Source organism: Adiantum capillus-veneris, chromosome 25 (genome assembly GCF_014529385.1).
Source record: "Adiantum capillus-veneris isolate H3 chromosome 25, ASM1452938v2, whole genome shotgun sequence".
Lineage (NCBI taxonomy): Eukaryota > Viridiplantae > Streptophyta > Polypodiopsida > Polypodiales > Pteridaceae > Adiantum > Adiantum capillus-veneris.
The window spans coordinates 26,952,491-26,967,431 of record NC_140955.1 but is presented as its reverse complement, the minus strand read 5'-3'; the positions used below and the strand labels follow the sequence as shown (position 1 = coordinate 26,967,431).

Here is a 14,941-nt window from a genome sequence, read left to right as displayed (position 1 = left end):
GGTTGTTCATCCACATCGGAATCCACAACCACCCTATGACAAAGAGAGTTTTGTGATCGGCAATGCAATGAACAAGAGAGCTTGTGTATCGGATGGTTTTCAAACCCCCCACAACCGGGACCAACTGCTATTGCAACAAAAAATGAGGATAATCTCAGAGGTACACCACTCTATCAACAACCAACAATGGAGGGGGATAATATTACAATCGCTAGCAGAAAGCAAAACAAACATGCTGGGAAGGTAAGCTGTGAGGAGGAGAATGCCTCGCACCAACCTGAGTATCTCACACAAAATATCCCGCGAAATCTTAGAGGTCTCCAAGCAACCACCAGAGAGGGAGATCAAGTAGGCGAGGATCACGAGGGTGGAGTGGTGGTTGACGAGACATGCACTCATAAGACAATGTGGGCAATGCGTCGTATAGCAAGGGGAAGTAGGGTTCAATGTCAAAGTGGTTAGGATCTAGAGTCGGTAAATGCGCCATCCTTTTGGGGTATTCGGACCTGGGAAGGTAGGGTTGATAGTGCTCATGGTAGGGGCTCAAAGGCACAATTCACGTGGTTCTGCAGTGATAGTATGGATCACCCATGGCAGATCTATAACACAATCACTCAATCCCTTGCTAAAGTCCCCATATATGGCGAGTGGAAAAGGGAACATACACGACTTCTTCAGAGTTGCAGGAATTGGAAACAAGAGGCTACATGGTAAAAAAGGTTTCAGTTTAGGAAACCAACAATGTGTGTTATTGGCCAGGAGTGTCAATTCAATTCTCCAAGAGAATTGAATCGATGGTTACCATGGAAGCCCCGATTGTGCAGCACACTATCGTGAAGACAAGCATGCATGAGAAATTCATGGTGAAAACATCTCTTCACAAATTCGGGGCGAAACGTATAAAATTCATATTGCAAGTAGCCCAATGTGTACATGTGGAGACTTCGCACAACGATTGGCACAAAGAAAACCATACACGGCCTGCAAGCATATTTACTTCATCTTCCTTCACTACTTTGGCTTGGATTTAAACCACAATATGTTTATCCATCATAGCAAGCTAACAAATGAGGATCTGCTACGTGTATTCAACTATCGTTGTACGACATAAAAAAAGGAGTGTACTTGAATTGTATCAAACAAAACCCTTAGCATTGCCATGTAATTGTGTCACACAAACTACAAATGTTCAATTGATATTGTAATTATTTTTTGAGAAATTTAGTTTATGATGGGGCATTGTGCTTTGTCCAAAGGGTACTTGTTAAAATGTGCATGTTAGTTTCAAAGTTCTTTTGGAATAAGAAATTGTTAAAAAAAGCTCCCACCAAAAAGCTCTCTCTAACCGATGGGCGAGCCCCCCCCTTCGAAATACACTTCTACAAGGCACTTTAGCAGCGTGGATTGTAGACCGCACAACTTAAAGGAAAGCATTGGTTGGCTAGGAAACGATAACAATGCAACAAGAATCCTTCGCTTTGCCATTGGGCTTGTCTGGCCAGACCATTCTATTGCCTACTTGTTATTGGTCGACCATTTCATGACTTAGAGTTGAGTCGCATCCGATGTAGTAGCTCTAAGAGGAAAAAAGTTGACCTCTAGTTGCACCCGCAGAGAAAGACAATTTTGGCTGCCAAGGAGGAGAATTTATTGATCAAAAGCCAAATCTTGAGAGAAAAACGCTTTTGCATTTCTTTCCTGAATGTTAGACAGGGTTAACGCAGCTTCAGCAGGGCTTCTACCTACTATAAAATCGAATTTTCTAAAGCTGTATACCTTCAGAGTCCCCCAGTTGTGGGTCTTTCTTGCATTTTTTTCGACTCTTTGTTTGTGGTAGGCTAAAAGATCGCTTCAAAGCAGCTTTTCTTTCACTCCGCCTAAAAAAACGTGGGTTCGCACTGCCAGTCCACCCACGATTCTTGTGTTCTCCTCTTCATCAAATTTGGGTTCCTATTCTGTGCCACAGAGAGAGAGAGAGAGAGAGAGAGAGAGAGAGAGAGAGAGATCTAACAACAGCCATGGCTCCTATTAGCGATTCGCTCTCTAGAATTGGGCTGGTTGGCCTTGCAGTGATGGGCCAGAACCTGGCTCTGAACATCGCAGAGAAGGGGTTTCCCATCTCAGTTTACAACCGCACCAGCAACAAAGTGGATGAGACAGTGGAACGGGCAAAGCATGAGGGCAACCTGCCAGTGAGAGGTTTCCATGACCCTGAAGCGTTTGTCTTGTCAATCCAGAAGCCGCGCGCAGTTATAATTCTTGTTAAAGCCGGTTCCCCTGTGGATCAAACCATAGAGACCCTCTCTAAGTTCTTGGAGCCTGGGGATTGCGTTATTGATGGTGGCAATGAGTGGTATGAGAACACGGAAAGAAGAGCTGCATCTGTCAAGGAAAAAGGCCTTCTTTATCTTGGCATGGGGGTTTCAGGTGGTGAAGAGGGTGCCCGCTATGGGCCCTCCCTCATGCCTGGTGGTACTCCTGAAGCTTATGAGTACATAGAGGACATTGTCACCAAGGTGGCAGCACAAGTCAATGATGGTCCATGTGTTACCTACATCGGGGAGGGAGGTGCTGGAAACTTTGTTAAGATGGTACACAACGGGATCGAGTATGGTGACATGCAGCTCATTGCGGAGGCATACGATGTTCTCAAGTCTGTTGGAGGACTGTCCAACCAGGAGCTCGCAGCCGCTTTCACAGAGTGGAATGAAGGGGAGCTTGAGAGCTTTTTGATTGAGATCACTTCACATATTTTTCAAGTGAAAGACGACAAAGGAGAAGCAGAGCTGGTTGATAAGATTTTGGACAAGACAGGGATGAAAGGCACAGGCAAGTGGACAGTCCAACAGGCTGCAGAGCTGTCTGTGGCAGCACCAACCATAGCGGCATCTCTTGATTCACGGTTTCTAAGTGGTCTCAAGGAAGAGAGAGAGGCAGCGGCACAGGTGTTCAGAGAAGCAGGTGTGAAGGACATTCTTGCCACAAAAGAAGTGGACAAGCAACAACTGGTCACTGATGTACGAAAAGCGCTCTATGCATCGAAGATATGTAGCTATGCTCAAGGAATGAACATCATCCGCTCAAAAAGCATAGAAAAGGGATGGAATTTAGATCTCGGGGAAATTTCTCGCATATGGAAGGGGGGCTGCATCATTCGTGCAGTCTTCTTGGATCGTATAAAGCAGGCGTACGACAGGAACCCCAAGTTAGCCAGCCTGTTAGTAGATCCCGAGTTTGCCAAGGAGATGGTGGAGCGCCAGGAAGCATGGCGGCGAGTTGTCTCGCTTGCCATCAGTGTGGGGATCAGTACCCCTGGCATGACTGCAAGTTTGGCCTACTTTGACAGCTACAGGAGGTCAAGGCTGCCTGCAAACCTCCTGCAAGCGCAGCGAGATTACTTCGGAGCTCACACATATGAGCGTGTGGATGTGCCTGGCACTTTCCACACTGAATGGTCAAAGCTTGCCAAGCTTGCAAAGATTGGCTAGGCTTGATTTTTGAATTCTGCTAGTATTTTTGTTGAACCTACTGCTCATCGAGAAGGGCATCGTACTAATCTCCGTGATTAATGTGGGGAAAATAATGCATAAGCCTGTAGTTTTTGCATTTTTTGAGATAATACGTTTTGTTAGCATCATGGTTTAGTCATTCTAACTAATTTTGGTGTTGTGGATGGATTACTGGACAGGTAGGACTCAAAGTATTAATCAAATTCAAACATCAGACTTCCTTCTAATGTTTTGTAGCTTGTGTTGCAGCATGCAAAGATATGATGTGATTGTTCATTTGCAATGAGCATTGCCACCCCCATGTTTACTGGATGAATTCTTTTTAGGACTGGTCTCATTTGAAAGTTTTTAAAATGGAGGTCATTCATCAAAATTGGCACTTTTAATTACTGTAAGAGTATTTCTTCCACTCATTAGTTTTTTTCTGCACTAGAACAGGAAAATGTGAAATAATGATTTCTCACGAATAAGTGGTTTAAGTAGAAGAATATCGGGAATGATGACAGCATTTTACATTCCAATGGTCAGTTCTTGATATACCAATTAAATGGTGTTGTTACCAGTAATAATTGGTTATTTTGGTTGAAGGTGTTAGATGGCAAGTATTCCATAATCTTAATCAAGCTTTTTTCAGAGTCAGTGTAACAGTGGGTTGAACAGGGGTATACTTTTAATAAACCACATTCTGCTTGGCAATGCTTTGGTTGACATGTGTGCCCAAGTCTTGTATAGTTATTGGCAAGCATCCTATCCTGGATGTGGTCTCTTAGAATGCATTTTTTCCACAATCTGTGCGCTAAGAGCAGAGCCAAGAAGTGCTGGGTCATTTTCATGAGATGACAAGCAAGAGCTTCTCCGAATGTGGTTACTTATGCTTTGCATTATGCCAGATGTTGGCTTGGCAACCCGAGCCTCCGTGATATTTGAATGTTGTGATGCAATCTCTCTTAGAATGCATCATTATGTTTCTTCTAAGCAAAGAGGAAAAGGAGGCACTAAGAACTCTTCTTGTTTTAGGTCAAAGTGAAGGATTAACACTAAAATTTGTAGAATCTTATTGGTTTTTGTCAGGGCAAGCTTGGAAAGTGATGTGCACAAGCAATGGCTCGAAGCTAAATCTAACCTGGCTAATGAACAGCTTGAGGAAATCAAGAAGGTGAGGTCGTTTTCCAAGGTGACCTTCCTACAACTGGAAGCCTCTAATCAAACACATTTTTTAGGGCACTGGAAGTCAAGAAGAGTCCAGGCAATGTCCTATCGCTCTATGATGAGAATGGGAATGTAGTGCAAAACCAAGATGGGATGGCTGGTTTAATGTTGAGCTATCTAAGCCAAATGATTGGCCAGCCAAAGACCCAGTCCCAGGAAGTGGATGAAGTCAGAGCGACTTTGCTTGAGTGTGTTGATAACAAGGTTCCCTAAGCAGAAGCCAACTTCTTGGAAGTGGCATTTTCCAAAGATGAATGTTCACTAGTTGGCAAGGAGAAGCCCCCCGAGTTGGGATGGGCTAATGCTTCAGAGAATTCTAGGATGATCTCAAGGTCCCAGTCACATGGTTGGCTAACCAAGCCATTACCGAAGGGTCATTGGATACGAGGTCTGAATTGGCTTGCTCAATTCTGGGACGTTAACAGTAAGAGCTGCAAAACCATTGACTTGCTGGCAACCCAGTATCAACTACATGGCTTTGAGATATTGCTAGTCGGCAGAGTGATAAAAGAGTTGCACAAGGTTATAATGCCAATTTGTGAATTCGGGTTTGAGTTGGAGATGGTTGTAAGTAGTCTTTTATGGAAACCCCATTCTAAAGGCATCTACCAGGCATTAATACACGAGAATAAGTGGTCTAGACCCCTCAACAAAATATGGAAGAGACAATGTCTAGAAGAACGGTGGGGGGAAGTCATGGAGGACATCCGGAAGCCAAAGTGGCCACAATATTTTTGTGGAAGGTGATGTGGGTGCTCTATCGACGGGCGTAAAGATCCAAGAAAGAGGAATTGGGTCCAATCTTTGCTTGGGGTGCACCCACCTTTTTATAGAATGCCAGCCGATCGGAGGCCTGGCAGGGAAAATATGCAAGTGGATTCAAAGGACATGGCATATTAGGTTCTTCAAAACTGATTTATTCCTTGGTTGCAAGAAGATGAGAAACCTTGCCATGCTTATTTGCACTCAAACTATCAAATTCTTCTTCTTCCACCATATATGGCAGGCAAGGAACCACCGTGTCTTCGAGGGAGACTTTCAAGTAGCAAGCTTCTCAGAGGAAAGCAGTGATTATATATATGCTCGGAAGCAAGCAAGATTCGGGAGACTAGTTTAGGGCTACCCATGCCGTGTTGTCAACCTGCGAGAAGTAATAGCCTAGGTGAGGCAATAGACAGTTTGTAATATCTAAGGCTCGTCATGCCGAGGCTGTTTGTAAATTCTATGTTGTGCTTAATACAAACCACTCACAAATTGTCAGTTATGCCAAGAAAAAAAGGATTATGCAATTTTAGCCAATTATATATACACTAAAGACCATTAATTTGTGTACAGTATTGCCAATCAAAGGCAGGGTCAAAAAACTATGGTCTGTTTTGGTTTGGTGTTACCGTAAGAAGCAATGTCGGCTAGACTAGACAATGATAGGGACTTGAAACAAATGCGGCGTTCTTTCATGCTAAGAATGCCAAGGCAGTCGTAAACTTACTAGTATTTGATTACTTGGGCCTTACGGACATGTAGGCCAGTCCAGTGCATCACATACTTGGAGCAAGTATGCCATGCAATTGTATATCAGGGAGAAGGATTTAAGAGCTGGTTGGACAAATAGTTGTGTGTGAAATGTGAATGTGTTTGTATTTGTGTGTATATTACGTGTGTTTGTGTATGTGTATGAGAGAGAGAGAGAGAGAGAGAGAGAGATGATATATTCATAGATACTAAAGTGAAACTAGAGGTGCGACTTGTATGGTATGTGTGATCACTGATACAGTGCATGCCCAATACAAGAGGGTGATATGATGGGTGATGAGCCCATCCGCATATGCATTTTGAATGTCGAGCTAGTATGGCTCAAATCCTCTGTTTGTAATCCCAGTCGATGATGTGAAGCTACTCTCCTTACTCGTGGGTGTCTCGATCTCCCTAGCTCCGATGCTCGATCAATGAGAGTATCGCAAGTGTGTATGAGCTGAGCTTTGCACTGGTGGCTGCTCCTCTAATTGTCCAATATCTGGTGTGAAGAAATAAGTAATCAGTCACTTGGATTGTCTCTCTCCAGATCTCCTCAGTAGACTGTCTGTGTATATGTGCAACTCATTAGATACAATCCAAGACATCTCTGGTCCTGATATCTCATGACTCTAGAGAAAGGTCCAAAGCCTTTTCTAAAAGACAGTGGAAGCGACCCTGTATCTCGTAGTACACTGTACACTGACATATATAATGAATGCATCTTTGTCTCTAACTCTATATGGCATACGTGACACATCTTGTTGGTTGTTTGTATCCTTCTACATTACCGATCTCAATCTCAATTTGGTGTGAGGATGTCCGTATCTGATCAATGGCACATCATAACCCATGAGTTAGATGTGTATCCATATAGTTGGGTTGTATCACAAACCCATCCTCTGTGAGTTGGAGAAGATGCTCTCTATAGAAAGCCATCTTCGTGCCCCACTCCCGTGTCGGCTCTATCCATGTCCTCCTGGTGTCCAATTTTGTAAGGTCCTAGCCAATGAGTCTAGTAATCTCCATCCATGTAGGACAACGATGGTGCATCTGATGAAGCCATGTATCTGGAACCATGACAACCTTTGCGCATACCGGCATGATGTGTCCCTTTATAAAGCTAACTGTCTGGAGGACTCAAGGGCCAATCTAGCATATATGTCTTTGGTAGAATCCCATAAGCTATGTATAAAGGAGACTGATATGGTAAGTGCCTATGTCTCCATAGAAGGGGTTGCTAACTCCGCTCTAATGATCTTGTGTGGCACAAAGGCCTTGGCTCTATCAGCCGAGATTTCATAGTTACCAAGGGCCTCTCCACCCATCTTGACCCATAGAGTGTCCCCAAACCCAAACCCCATAGAGCATAGCTGAAGCTACCAAGGTATCAAAGAGTCATAGCTTTATTTGACGTTCCTGGAACTAAACATGCGAACTCATCCTCTCCAATCCTCCCAAGGCCGCATATGCTCTGGTCAGTCTTATCTCTACTGCTCTCTTCAAAGAAAACCTTGACCCAATGAAGACTACCCCAAGATAAGTGTATGCATCTATGTACTCCACAGTCTCTTGGCCATAAGTGAATGTGGGCGTTGATCTCCTAATCCACTGCGGTGTGGTGTTAAACACCATAACTTTGGTCATTAGGACTTGTTTGGGGTCTTCTTGGGCCCTATAAATTGGACGCTTAGTGAAGTGCTTAAAATGCTAATGAAGGTTTGACCAAACTAATGGCATAGGTCTGAAAATACATATTTTCATTTCTTATAAAAAGAAAATAGGTCTCAATCATATCTAGTCACTAGAGCCTCTCATCTTTTTTGGTGTTAGTGCAGCCCCACATACCACTCCCCCACTTTTGAATTTGAAAATTTTTGTCACTTTTCCCTCCCTCCTTTTGGAGGTACTGTAAATGCCTTTCTCTCTCTAGATCCTCTCTCTAAAACGAGTTTAAAGGGTTATGCTTGTGTTTAGGCTTCTTTTTCCCTCTCTAGAAACCATAGCCTGGAGATCTGAAGCTCCTTTACCCCCCTTCCTCACTCCACCCTCTCTCTCTCTTTCTCTTGTAATAGTTCACCACAGCTCTTTCTCCCTCTATTGTGCATTGTTGCAGACCTGCACATCCTTGCAAGCTCCATCTCCATCTCCATTGGCATCTCCACCTCCATCTTCAGTTCCACCTCTACCTCCATCTCTAGTTGCACCTGCACCCCCATCTCCATCTCCATCTCCAATTCCATCTCCATCTCTAGCTACAATGGCTATGCGAGACATCACCAACAAGCCTTCAAAGTTCAGATTACATATCGATTTGGAACATGAATATATAACTTTGTGAAGCAATTGAAACAGTGGGTCTATTCCGATGGACATGCTACGATTGCAAGGGAGGAAAGACATTGACCTTTGGACAGATGGAGCAATTTACCCCCTTAATCTTCAGACACGTGCATCTCCACCATTTTGCAACATCCCGCAGCTCTTACTCTTTTTGGGTGACGGCTACCACGGATTGTTAGGCTATTGCCAAAGGCTTTACACTTTGTACTTGCGAGAGCTCTCAACATGTAATCAAATTCAATCAAAACTAGACATGCTGCAAGTTGCAAGCTTAGCTGAAAAGGAACAACTTCGGGCATTAGTCTTGATTGTAAAGGAGCAATTCGTGGTGCAAATAGCGAAATTAAGGAAGCAACTTGTAGAGCAGAAGGTGAAGCTTGACAATGATAAAGAAAGCATCGATCGATTGTAGAAAATTACAAGCGTCTTCGGCATTCCACTCGAAATCTTAGACGGTGCGTCGACCACTTTACTCACCTTCCTATGGGATTCAAAAAGAGACAGCAAAAACGCAGAGCTATCGGGCTCCTTGTTAAACTTGGAGGTGCTCATAAGAGACGTGTGCACCAAACAAGGTAGTTGTAGGTAACAGTGTAATTTGTTAATAAAATTTAGTGATTGATTCCTTTTCTTTTTGCTTTTTGCAAAGAATGTGCCGAAGCAATTCTAGGTAGCAACAATACCGTGGAGTCAGTCAAAGCGTCCATATTTCGGCACGTGGTTGATGAGAAAAACATTTTGAATATGATCTTTGAGCCCGCACACGCTACATTGCGACAATCCCTTCAAAAATTGCTACTGAAGGAGTCTCAAAATATTATTCCCCCTTGCAACATGCTTATAGTGTGCGACGCAACTGGGATCAGTGATAAGGGGTACAAAGCATTGTATACATGCATAACAGAGCGTCTACGCAGTAAGGGAATGGCTCGATCAATGTTACCAACCCCATACAATATGGCTATGGCAAGAAAAACCGCAAACAACGACGTTTCAACCCTGCTAGGCGGGTACAAGTGGGTGGATGGCAACATGCCAATGTCCTCAAAGAGTTTTGTTTACAAGAGGTTCAACAATGTTTACATTGAAGCAGAAGCTCTGCAATGAGCTATGATCCAATAGTACAATATCACAATAGAGGAGACAAGTGTAAAAGCTATATTTGTGTCAAAATTAGGTAAATGTTAGGTTGTCAAAGGTCAAAGGGTGGAGCACACAAGCCTCACACTAATGAGCAGGCCATTGGTGGGAAAGGGGTTACAATAAGCCGCGTCGCTTGGTAGAAGATGGTAAAGACAAGATTTTTATGGGGTGCAATCAGAGAAGAATATATGGTGGCAAACGGCATGGGCACTCCCACACACGAGGACCATGACAGTTTGAGGTGGTATTTCAATCGTTCAAGTATTCAATAGGCAATAGATCGACAATTGCAATGGTAAACTCCTCAATGTCCCTGGCATTGGCAACTTTGAAATAGAGTGGCACCTTGGTGGCGACTTGAAGACCCTAAAATGCATGTTGGGCACTAAGTGTGGTGCAAATAATTATTTCCATGCATTTTCTGTTGCCATGCAAAGATGCCTAAGGGTGCATTGGGGAAGGGCATAGATCAAAAGTATGCAAGCAAGCAGGGGCTAAGAGCCCGAACGATAATCAAAAGGCAAGTGGGGGACAATGTGGTTCAATGGCATCATGACTTGCAACCAAAGAAAGCCACCATCTCCTGCAGAGGAGAATCTAGATTGGCATCATATTCTTTCAATTCCCCTTAATCGAGTGCATGTGTGTTCCTTGCATTTGAGACTTAGAATTCTGGACAAGTTGCTGATGCTCCACATATATTATGCATGGAACATGGAGCCAGGGTCGCGGCAATAGGAGTGCATTTGCTCGCTTGAAACTACTTTGTCATCAGTGGGGCTTCACTCCGATGCTGTAACCCTCTCAAAGGACCGCAAAAACCCAGCAACCACTCATGATAATCCTAATAAGATATGTATGGGTGGGGCAAAGGCAAGACACTTGCTTTCAAACTATGGTGAGGCTCAAAGCCATACTCCTTTTCAGATATGGAAGCAGGTGTGTGACATAACAACCTACCTTGGCAATGAGGCAACACTAGGACTGAAGAGAGTGCGTGTGTGGGAAGCATGCGATGAGATGATGAGGCTTCTTGAGCGGCCACACCTTAGTGAAGATGAGATACGATCATTCAAGGTGTCTATTAATAAATTCACAAAGCTAATGGTCGATGCATGGGGCGAAATCCATATCACACATTACATGCATGTCTTGTTTGCCCACGGTCCATACTTTCTTGATGAGTATGGATCCCTTCCGCTCTGGAGAAATCAAGAGATGGAAAGGTCACACTATCAGGCAAAGGCTACCTATTTTAAGAGAGCTCGGCATGGTGGTGGCAAGATCTGCATCAACGCATTTCACAAGATATTCAATTGGTTCTACCGTGCACTAACCGGTAGGAAGAAGCAAAAGGCATGGGGCAACTTGTCTCTTAGGCACCATATTGTGAAAGTGGTGAGTGTCCGACAAACACAAGGATACCATGGGTCGAATGCAGGCAAGAGAGCATCGGCATGGAGGAGAAATTGGCAAAGAGTAGGGCGCACTTGGCTTTTCACGTAGTAACAATTGTAATTTTCACTTTCTGGATCATATTAATGATAAATTGTAGTTTCTTAAAAAGCTGGACCCTATAAATATTAAAGTGAGTCTTTAAATTCTTTATAAGTTTGTGATTTCTCTCTCTCTCTCTCTCTCTCTCTCTCTCTCTCTCTCTCTCTCTCTCTCTCTCTCTCTCTCTCTCTCTCTACTCTACTCTCACCTCCATCCGATGGAAACCTACAACCAAGAAACCAACAACCAGGAAACAAAAAATCAGGAAACCGACAATCAGGAAACCGACAATCAGGAAACCAACAACGCCCCGGAGAACTTGGACAACATCCGACTTCAGTAGTTCTTTGATACTCTTGGTCCACTCCCACATGCGCAAAGGTCAAATATACCAAACATCGAGCAAATAAAGCAGCTGAACGAAGAGGCAAAGCGCTTGCGGGCTGAGAGCGAGCGCCAAGAGCAAGCAAACTTTGATCGGGCTCAACAAGGTATGCAAAGGTCAAGAATGCACAGAGTTTTACAAAGAGGAAGAGAAGTATCTGCTCGCAGAAGTAAAGAGGACCTACAAGATGCTCCAAGAGCGATGATACCCACACCACAGGAATGTTGAGGTCTTAAGCACAGAGGTCAGTACAAAGTACAAGAGACGTCGCGACCAGAGACCTAACACAGATTCAGAACTACTCTCGAATGAGCAAGTGATCGATCTCATAGAGAAGGTCTGTAATAGCCGATTCAAGAAATCTATGAGAAGTCCTTGGGTAGCCCGAGGAGGATAGAAGAAAGAGCGATGGAGGGAAATCATGGAAGAGGCAAGACACCTTGCAAGGGAGAGATAAGAAGCAAAAAAGAGAGCGTAGGAGGAAAGGGCCAAGAAGGCCACGCAAAAGAGCCCCAAGAAGCCACCCAAAACAGTCCAAAGAAGGCCAAACAACCCCCAGCTAGAGCAGCAGTGAAAGTAGTCATGCAACAAGAGGGAAGATGGTGAAGAAGAAAAATAATCCCCCACAAACTGCAAAGGAGGCCAACCAGAGTGATGAGAGGCACAAGAAGTACCGCAACGATAATGCCCCTTGGTCTTGCACTACGTAGCCTCCACCACCACCACCTCTCAAGAAGAAGCATCATTGGAGACCCGGCACATGTGCATTGCATGAAGAGTACACAGCTTATCATCCCTAAGGCCCCTTTTTTTCGGCTCATGTCAGAGATTATGGATGAGTACTGAGACAGTGTAAGAAGGGTGGAAGCAGCAACACTGGGTGCATTGCAGCAAGCAGTGGAGGATATCATTGTATCCCTCTTTCAAGACATCGTTTTGGCAATGGCCCATGCTAAGCGTGTAACTATTAAGCCCTCAGATATGAGCTTAGCACTTCACCTACGTGGTGATGATTGCTTTCATAAAACCTAGATAGAAAAGTCGTTGTAACTTCTCAAGCGGCATGTTTGTCAGCATTATCATGTAACTCTTTTGAAAATAAAATTATCATACCTATGTTTGGCAATTGCAATGTATTCTTTGAAATTTTAAGCTTGTGTTGGGTATGGATTTGAATGTGGTTACTTAATTCAATTCTCTAATCAATCCGCCCGCGGGGTTTATGTGAGCTGGAAAGTAGAAATATGGGCTAATGTGGCCCATCCCAAGCCCTAAGGGCCGCATGGACCCCATCACCATGCACATGGCAGAATATCGAGCCGTTCCCTGGCCCTGTGTGCCACAGAGCGACTTTTGGAAGTTTGAGGGCTTGAGATCGGCAAGAAAACATCATGTTAGAATGCAAATTGCTTTTTACACACATCAAATCCGCAAGGTCCTCAAAACAAAGGTTTCTACACTTGTGGGATCTGTGTTATTTGGCAGTGGCAAATACAAGTGATTTCTTGCACCTCCTGATCCCTAAGGGTCGTATGAACCCGTCACCGTGCACAAGGAGAATTACCAAGCCGTTCCATGGCCTCATGTGCCACGGAGAGACTTTTGATAGTTTGACCTAGTCAAACTACCAAGAGTCACTCCGTGGCACACGGGGCGACACAAAACGGCTTGGTTTTTTGCCTTGTGCATGATGACGGGGTTCATACGGCCCATGGGGCTTGGGAGGTGTAAGAAATTAGTTGTACTTGTACGCAAATTGCTCATGACACACATTGAATCTGCAAGTTACTCAGAACAAATGTTTCTACGCTCACGGGATCCATGTATTCTGGCAAGTAGCAAATACTGAAGAGTGTGTGTGCACAGATGCGTGTGTGTGCGGTGCAATGTGCGTGCAAGAAGGGAAGAAGGAGAGAGTACAGAGTGTGTGGGTGGAGCAAGACTCTAGTATGAGCTGCCCCTTATTCTTTGTTTATGTACACAAGAATAAGGTGTCAATGGGCGGATGCCCATAGCCTGGGTGGTCGGGCAAGGCACATGCGCATGTACCCCAACAATCTCCCACTTAAAGGCGAATGTTCCAATAAGTGTGTCCTACTAGGTAAACTACTAGTATGTACAAGAAAACAGGTGAGACACTCTCTCAACCTACACCCATTGGCTCGGTCAATCGATCTACATGTAGTCGTATCAGCTCTCATGGTAGGCAAGCGTACGTACCCACACTAGAGCTTGCATGTAAATCTTGCAGACTATTCTATATGGTCTGTAAAACTCTACTATGCATCATGCTAGTATCAGTTCTCGCACGACTGACAATCCCTGCTACAAATGCTCTCATTGCAGCTGCTAGGTCAGGCCTCGACATTAACAAGTCGTACATGAGACGCCCGAAAGCTAACAAAATCTCCACAAACCTAGATGCACTCACCTCCCCTGCGCTATGTGCATACCTGCATCATCAAGACTCGCTGACACAAATGGATATGTCGACTCAGACTCTTGGAGGACCACCTCCCCCTCATACATAGGGACTCGATCCGTGTGTCATGATATGAACTCATCAGCCTCTAGCATGAGCATATAAAAAAACTCCATATGTGTCACCTCTGTGTGTTTCTCTAGGGAGAAAACCTGCTCTACCTCTACCTACACAGACTCTAACAACACCTGTTGTGTCTCACTAGAGAATTACCGCTCTATCTCTGTCTCTACAAAGTCCACTCGCATGTCTTGCCAGCTAAATGCTCTGTCTTGTTAGCATGATGGAGCATGTGAAGGAGACACGTCTCCTCTCTTGCTCAAAGCATGCCAGCAACAAAATTGAGACCACGCCGTCTCGAACCTCAAGACACATGCATAGGATATACCAAGCCACTACGGGCTCCTCTGGCAATCACTAATGAATGCATCTGGAAATAATCCTCTCTAAGAAGTGTCTGACAACCAAAATCTGCTAACTATCTTACTGACATCAAGCTTTGTCTCAGCTGAGGAACATAACGCACATTCCATAGCATATATGATGCACCATTGGGCAAAGACAAACAAACATCTCATGCACCGCACCCTCTATGTCACACATCGAACCATTGGCCAAGTGCACACAACCATGCTAAACCAGTCACGATGAGGTGTGACGTGGAAAGCCTTAACCACTGTGAAGAAAATGTGTTATCCATAGACATATCTGCAAGAGGTACACTCGAGGCAAGCATGATTCACCATCAGTGGCATAGACTACCATTGTAACTGCCTCTCTAACATGTGTCAAAGTCGTATTTGCATCACGCATACATCTCCGTTATTGTCTCATACGTCTGAAACAACGGTGCCTAATGTG

The 14,941-nt window shown here is 44.3% G+C and overlaps 1 protein-coding gene across 1 annotated transcript; it reads left to right on the top strand.

Moving 5' to 3' along the window:
• The first annotated feature begins 1,816 nt into the window (after positions 1–1,816).
• LOC147424610 (6-phosphogluconate dehydrogenase, decarboxylating 1-like) lies at positions 1,817–3,637 on the top strand. The gene has a single exon (XM_086499658.1). It carries the CDS (start codon positions 2,019–2,021, stop codon positions 3,486–3,488), a length of 1,470 nt encoding a protein of 489 aa, XP_086355784.1. The 5' UTR covers positions 1,817–2,018; the 3' UTR covers positions 3,489–3,637.
• Positions 3,638–14,941: the final 11,304 nt, after the last annotated feature.

Excerpts from the sequence above, each read along its gene's own strand:
- LOC147424610 (XM_086499658.1), top strand. The coding sequence starts at position 2,019 with ATGGCTCCTATTAGCGATTCGCTCTCTAGAATTGGGCTGGTTGGCCTT.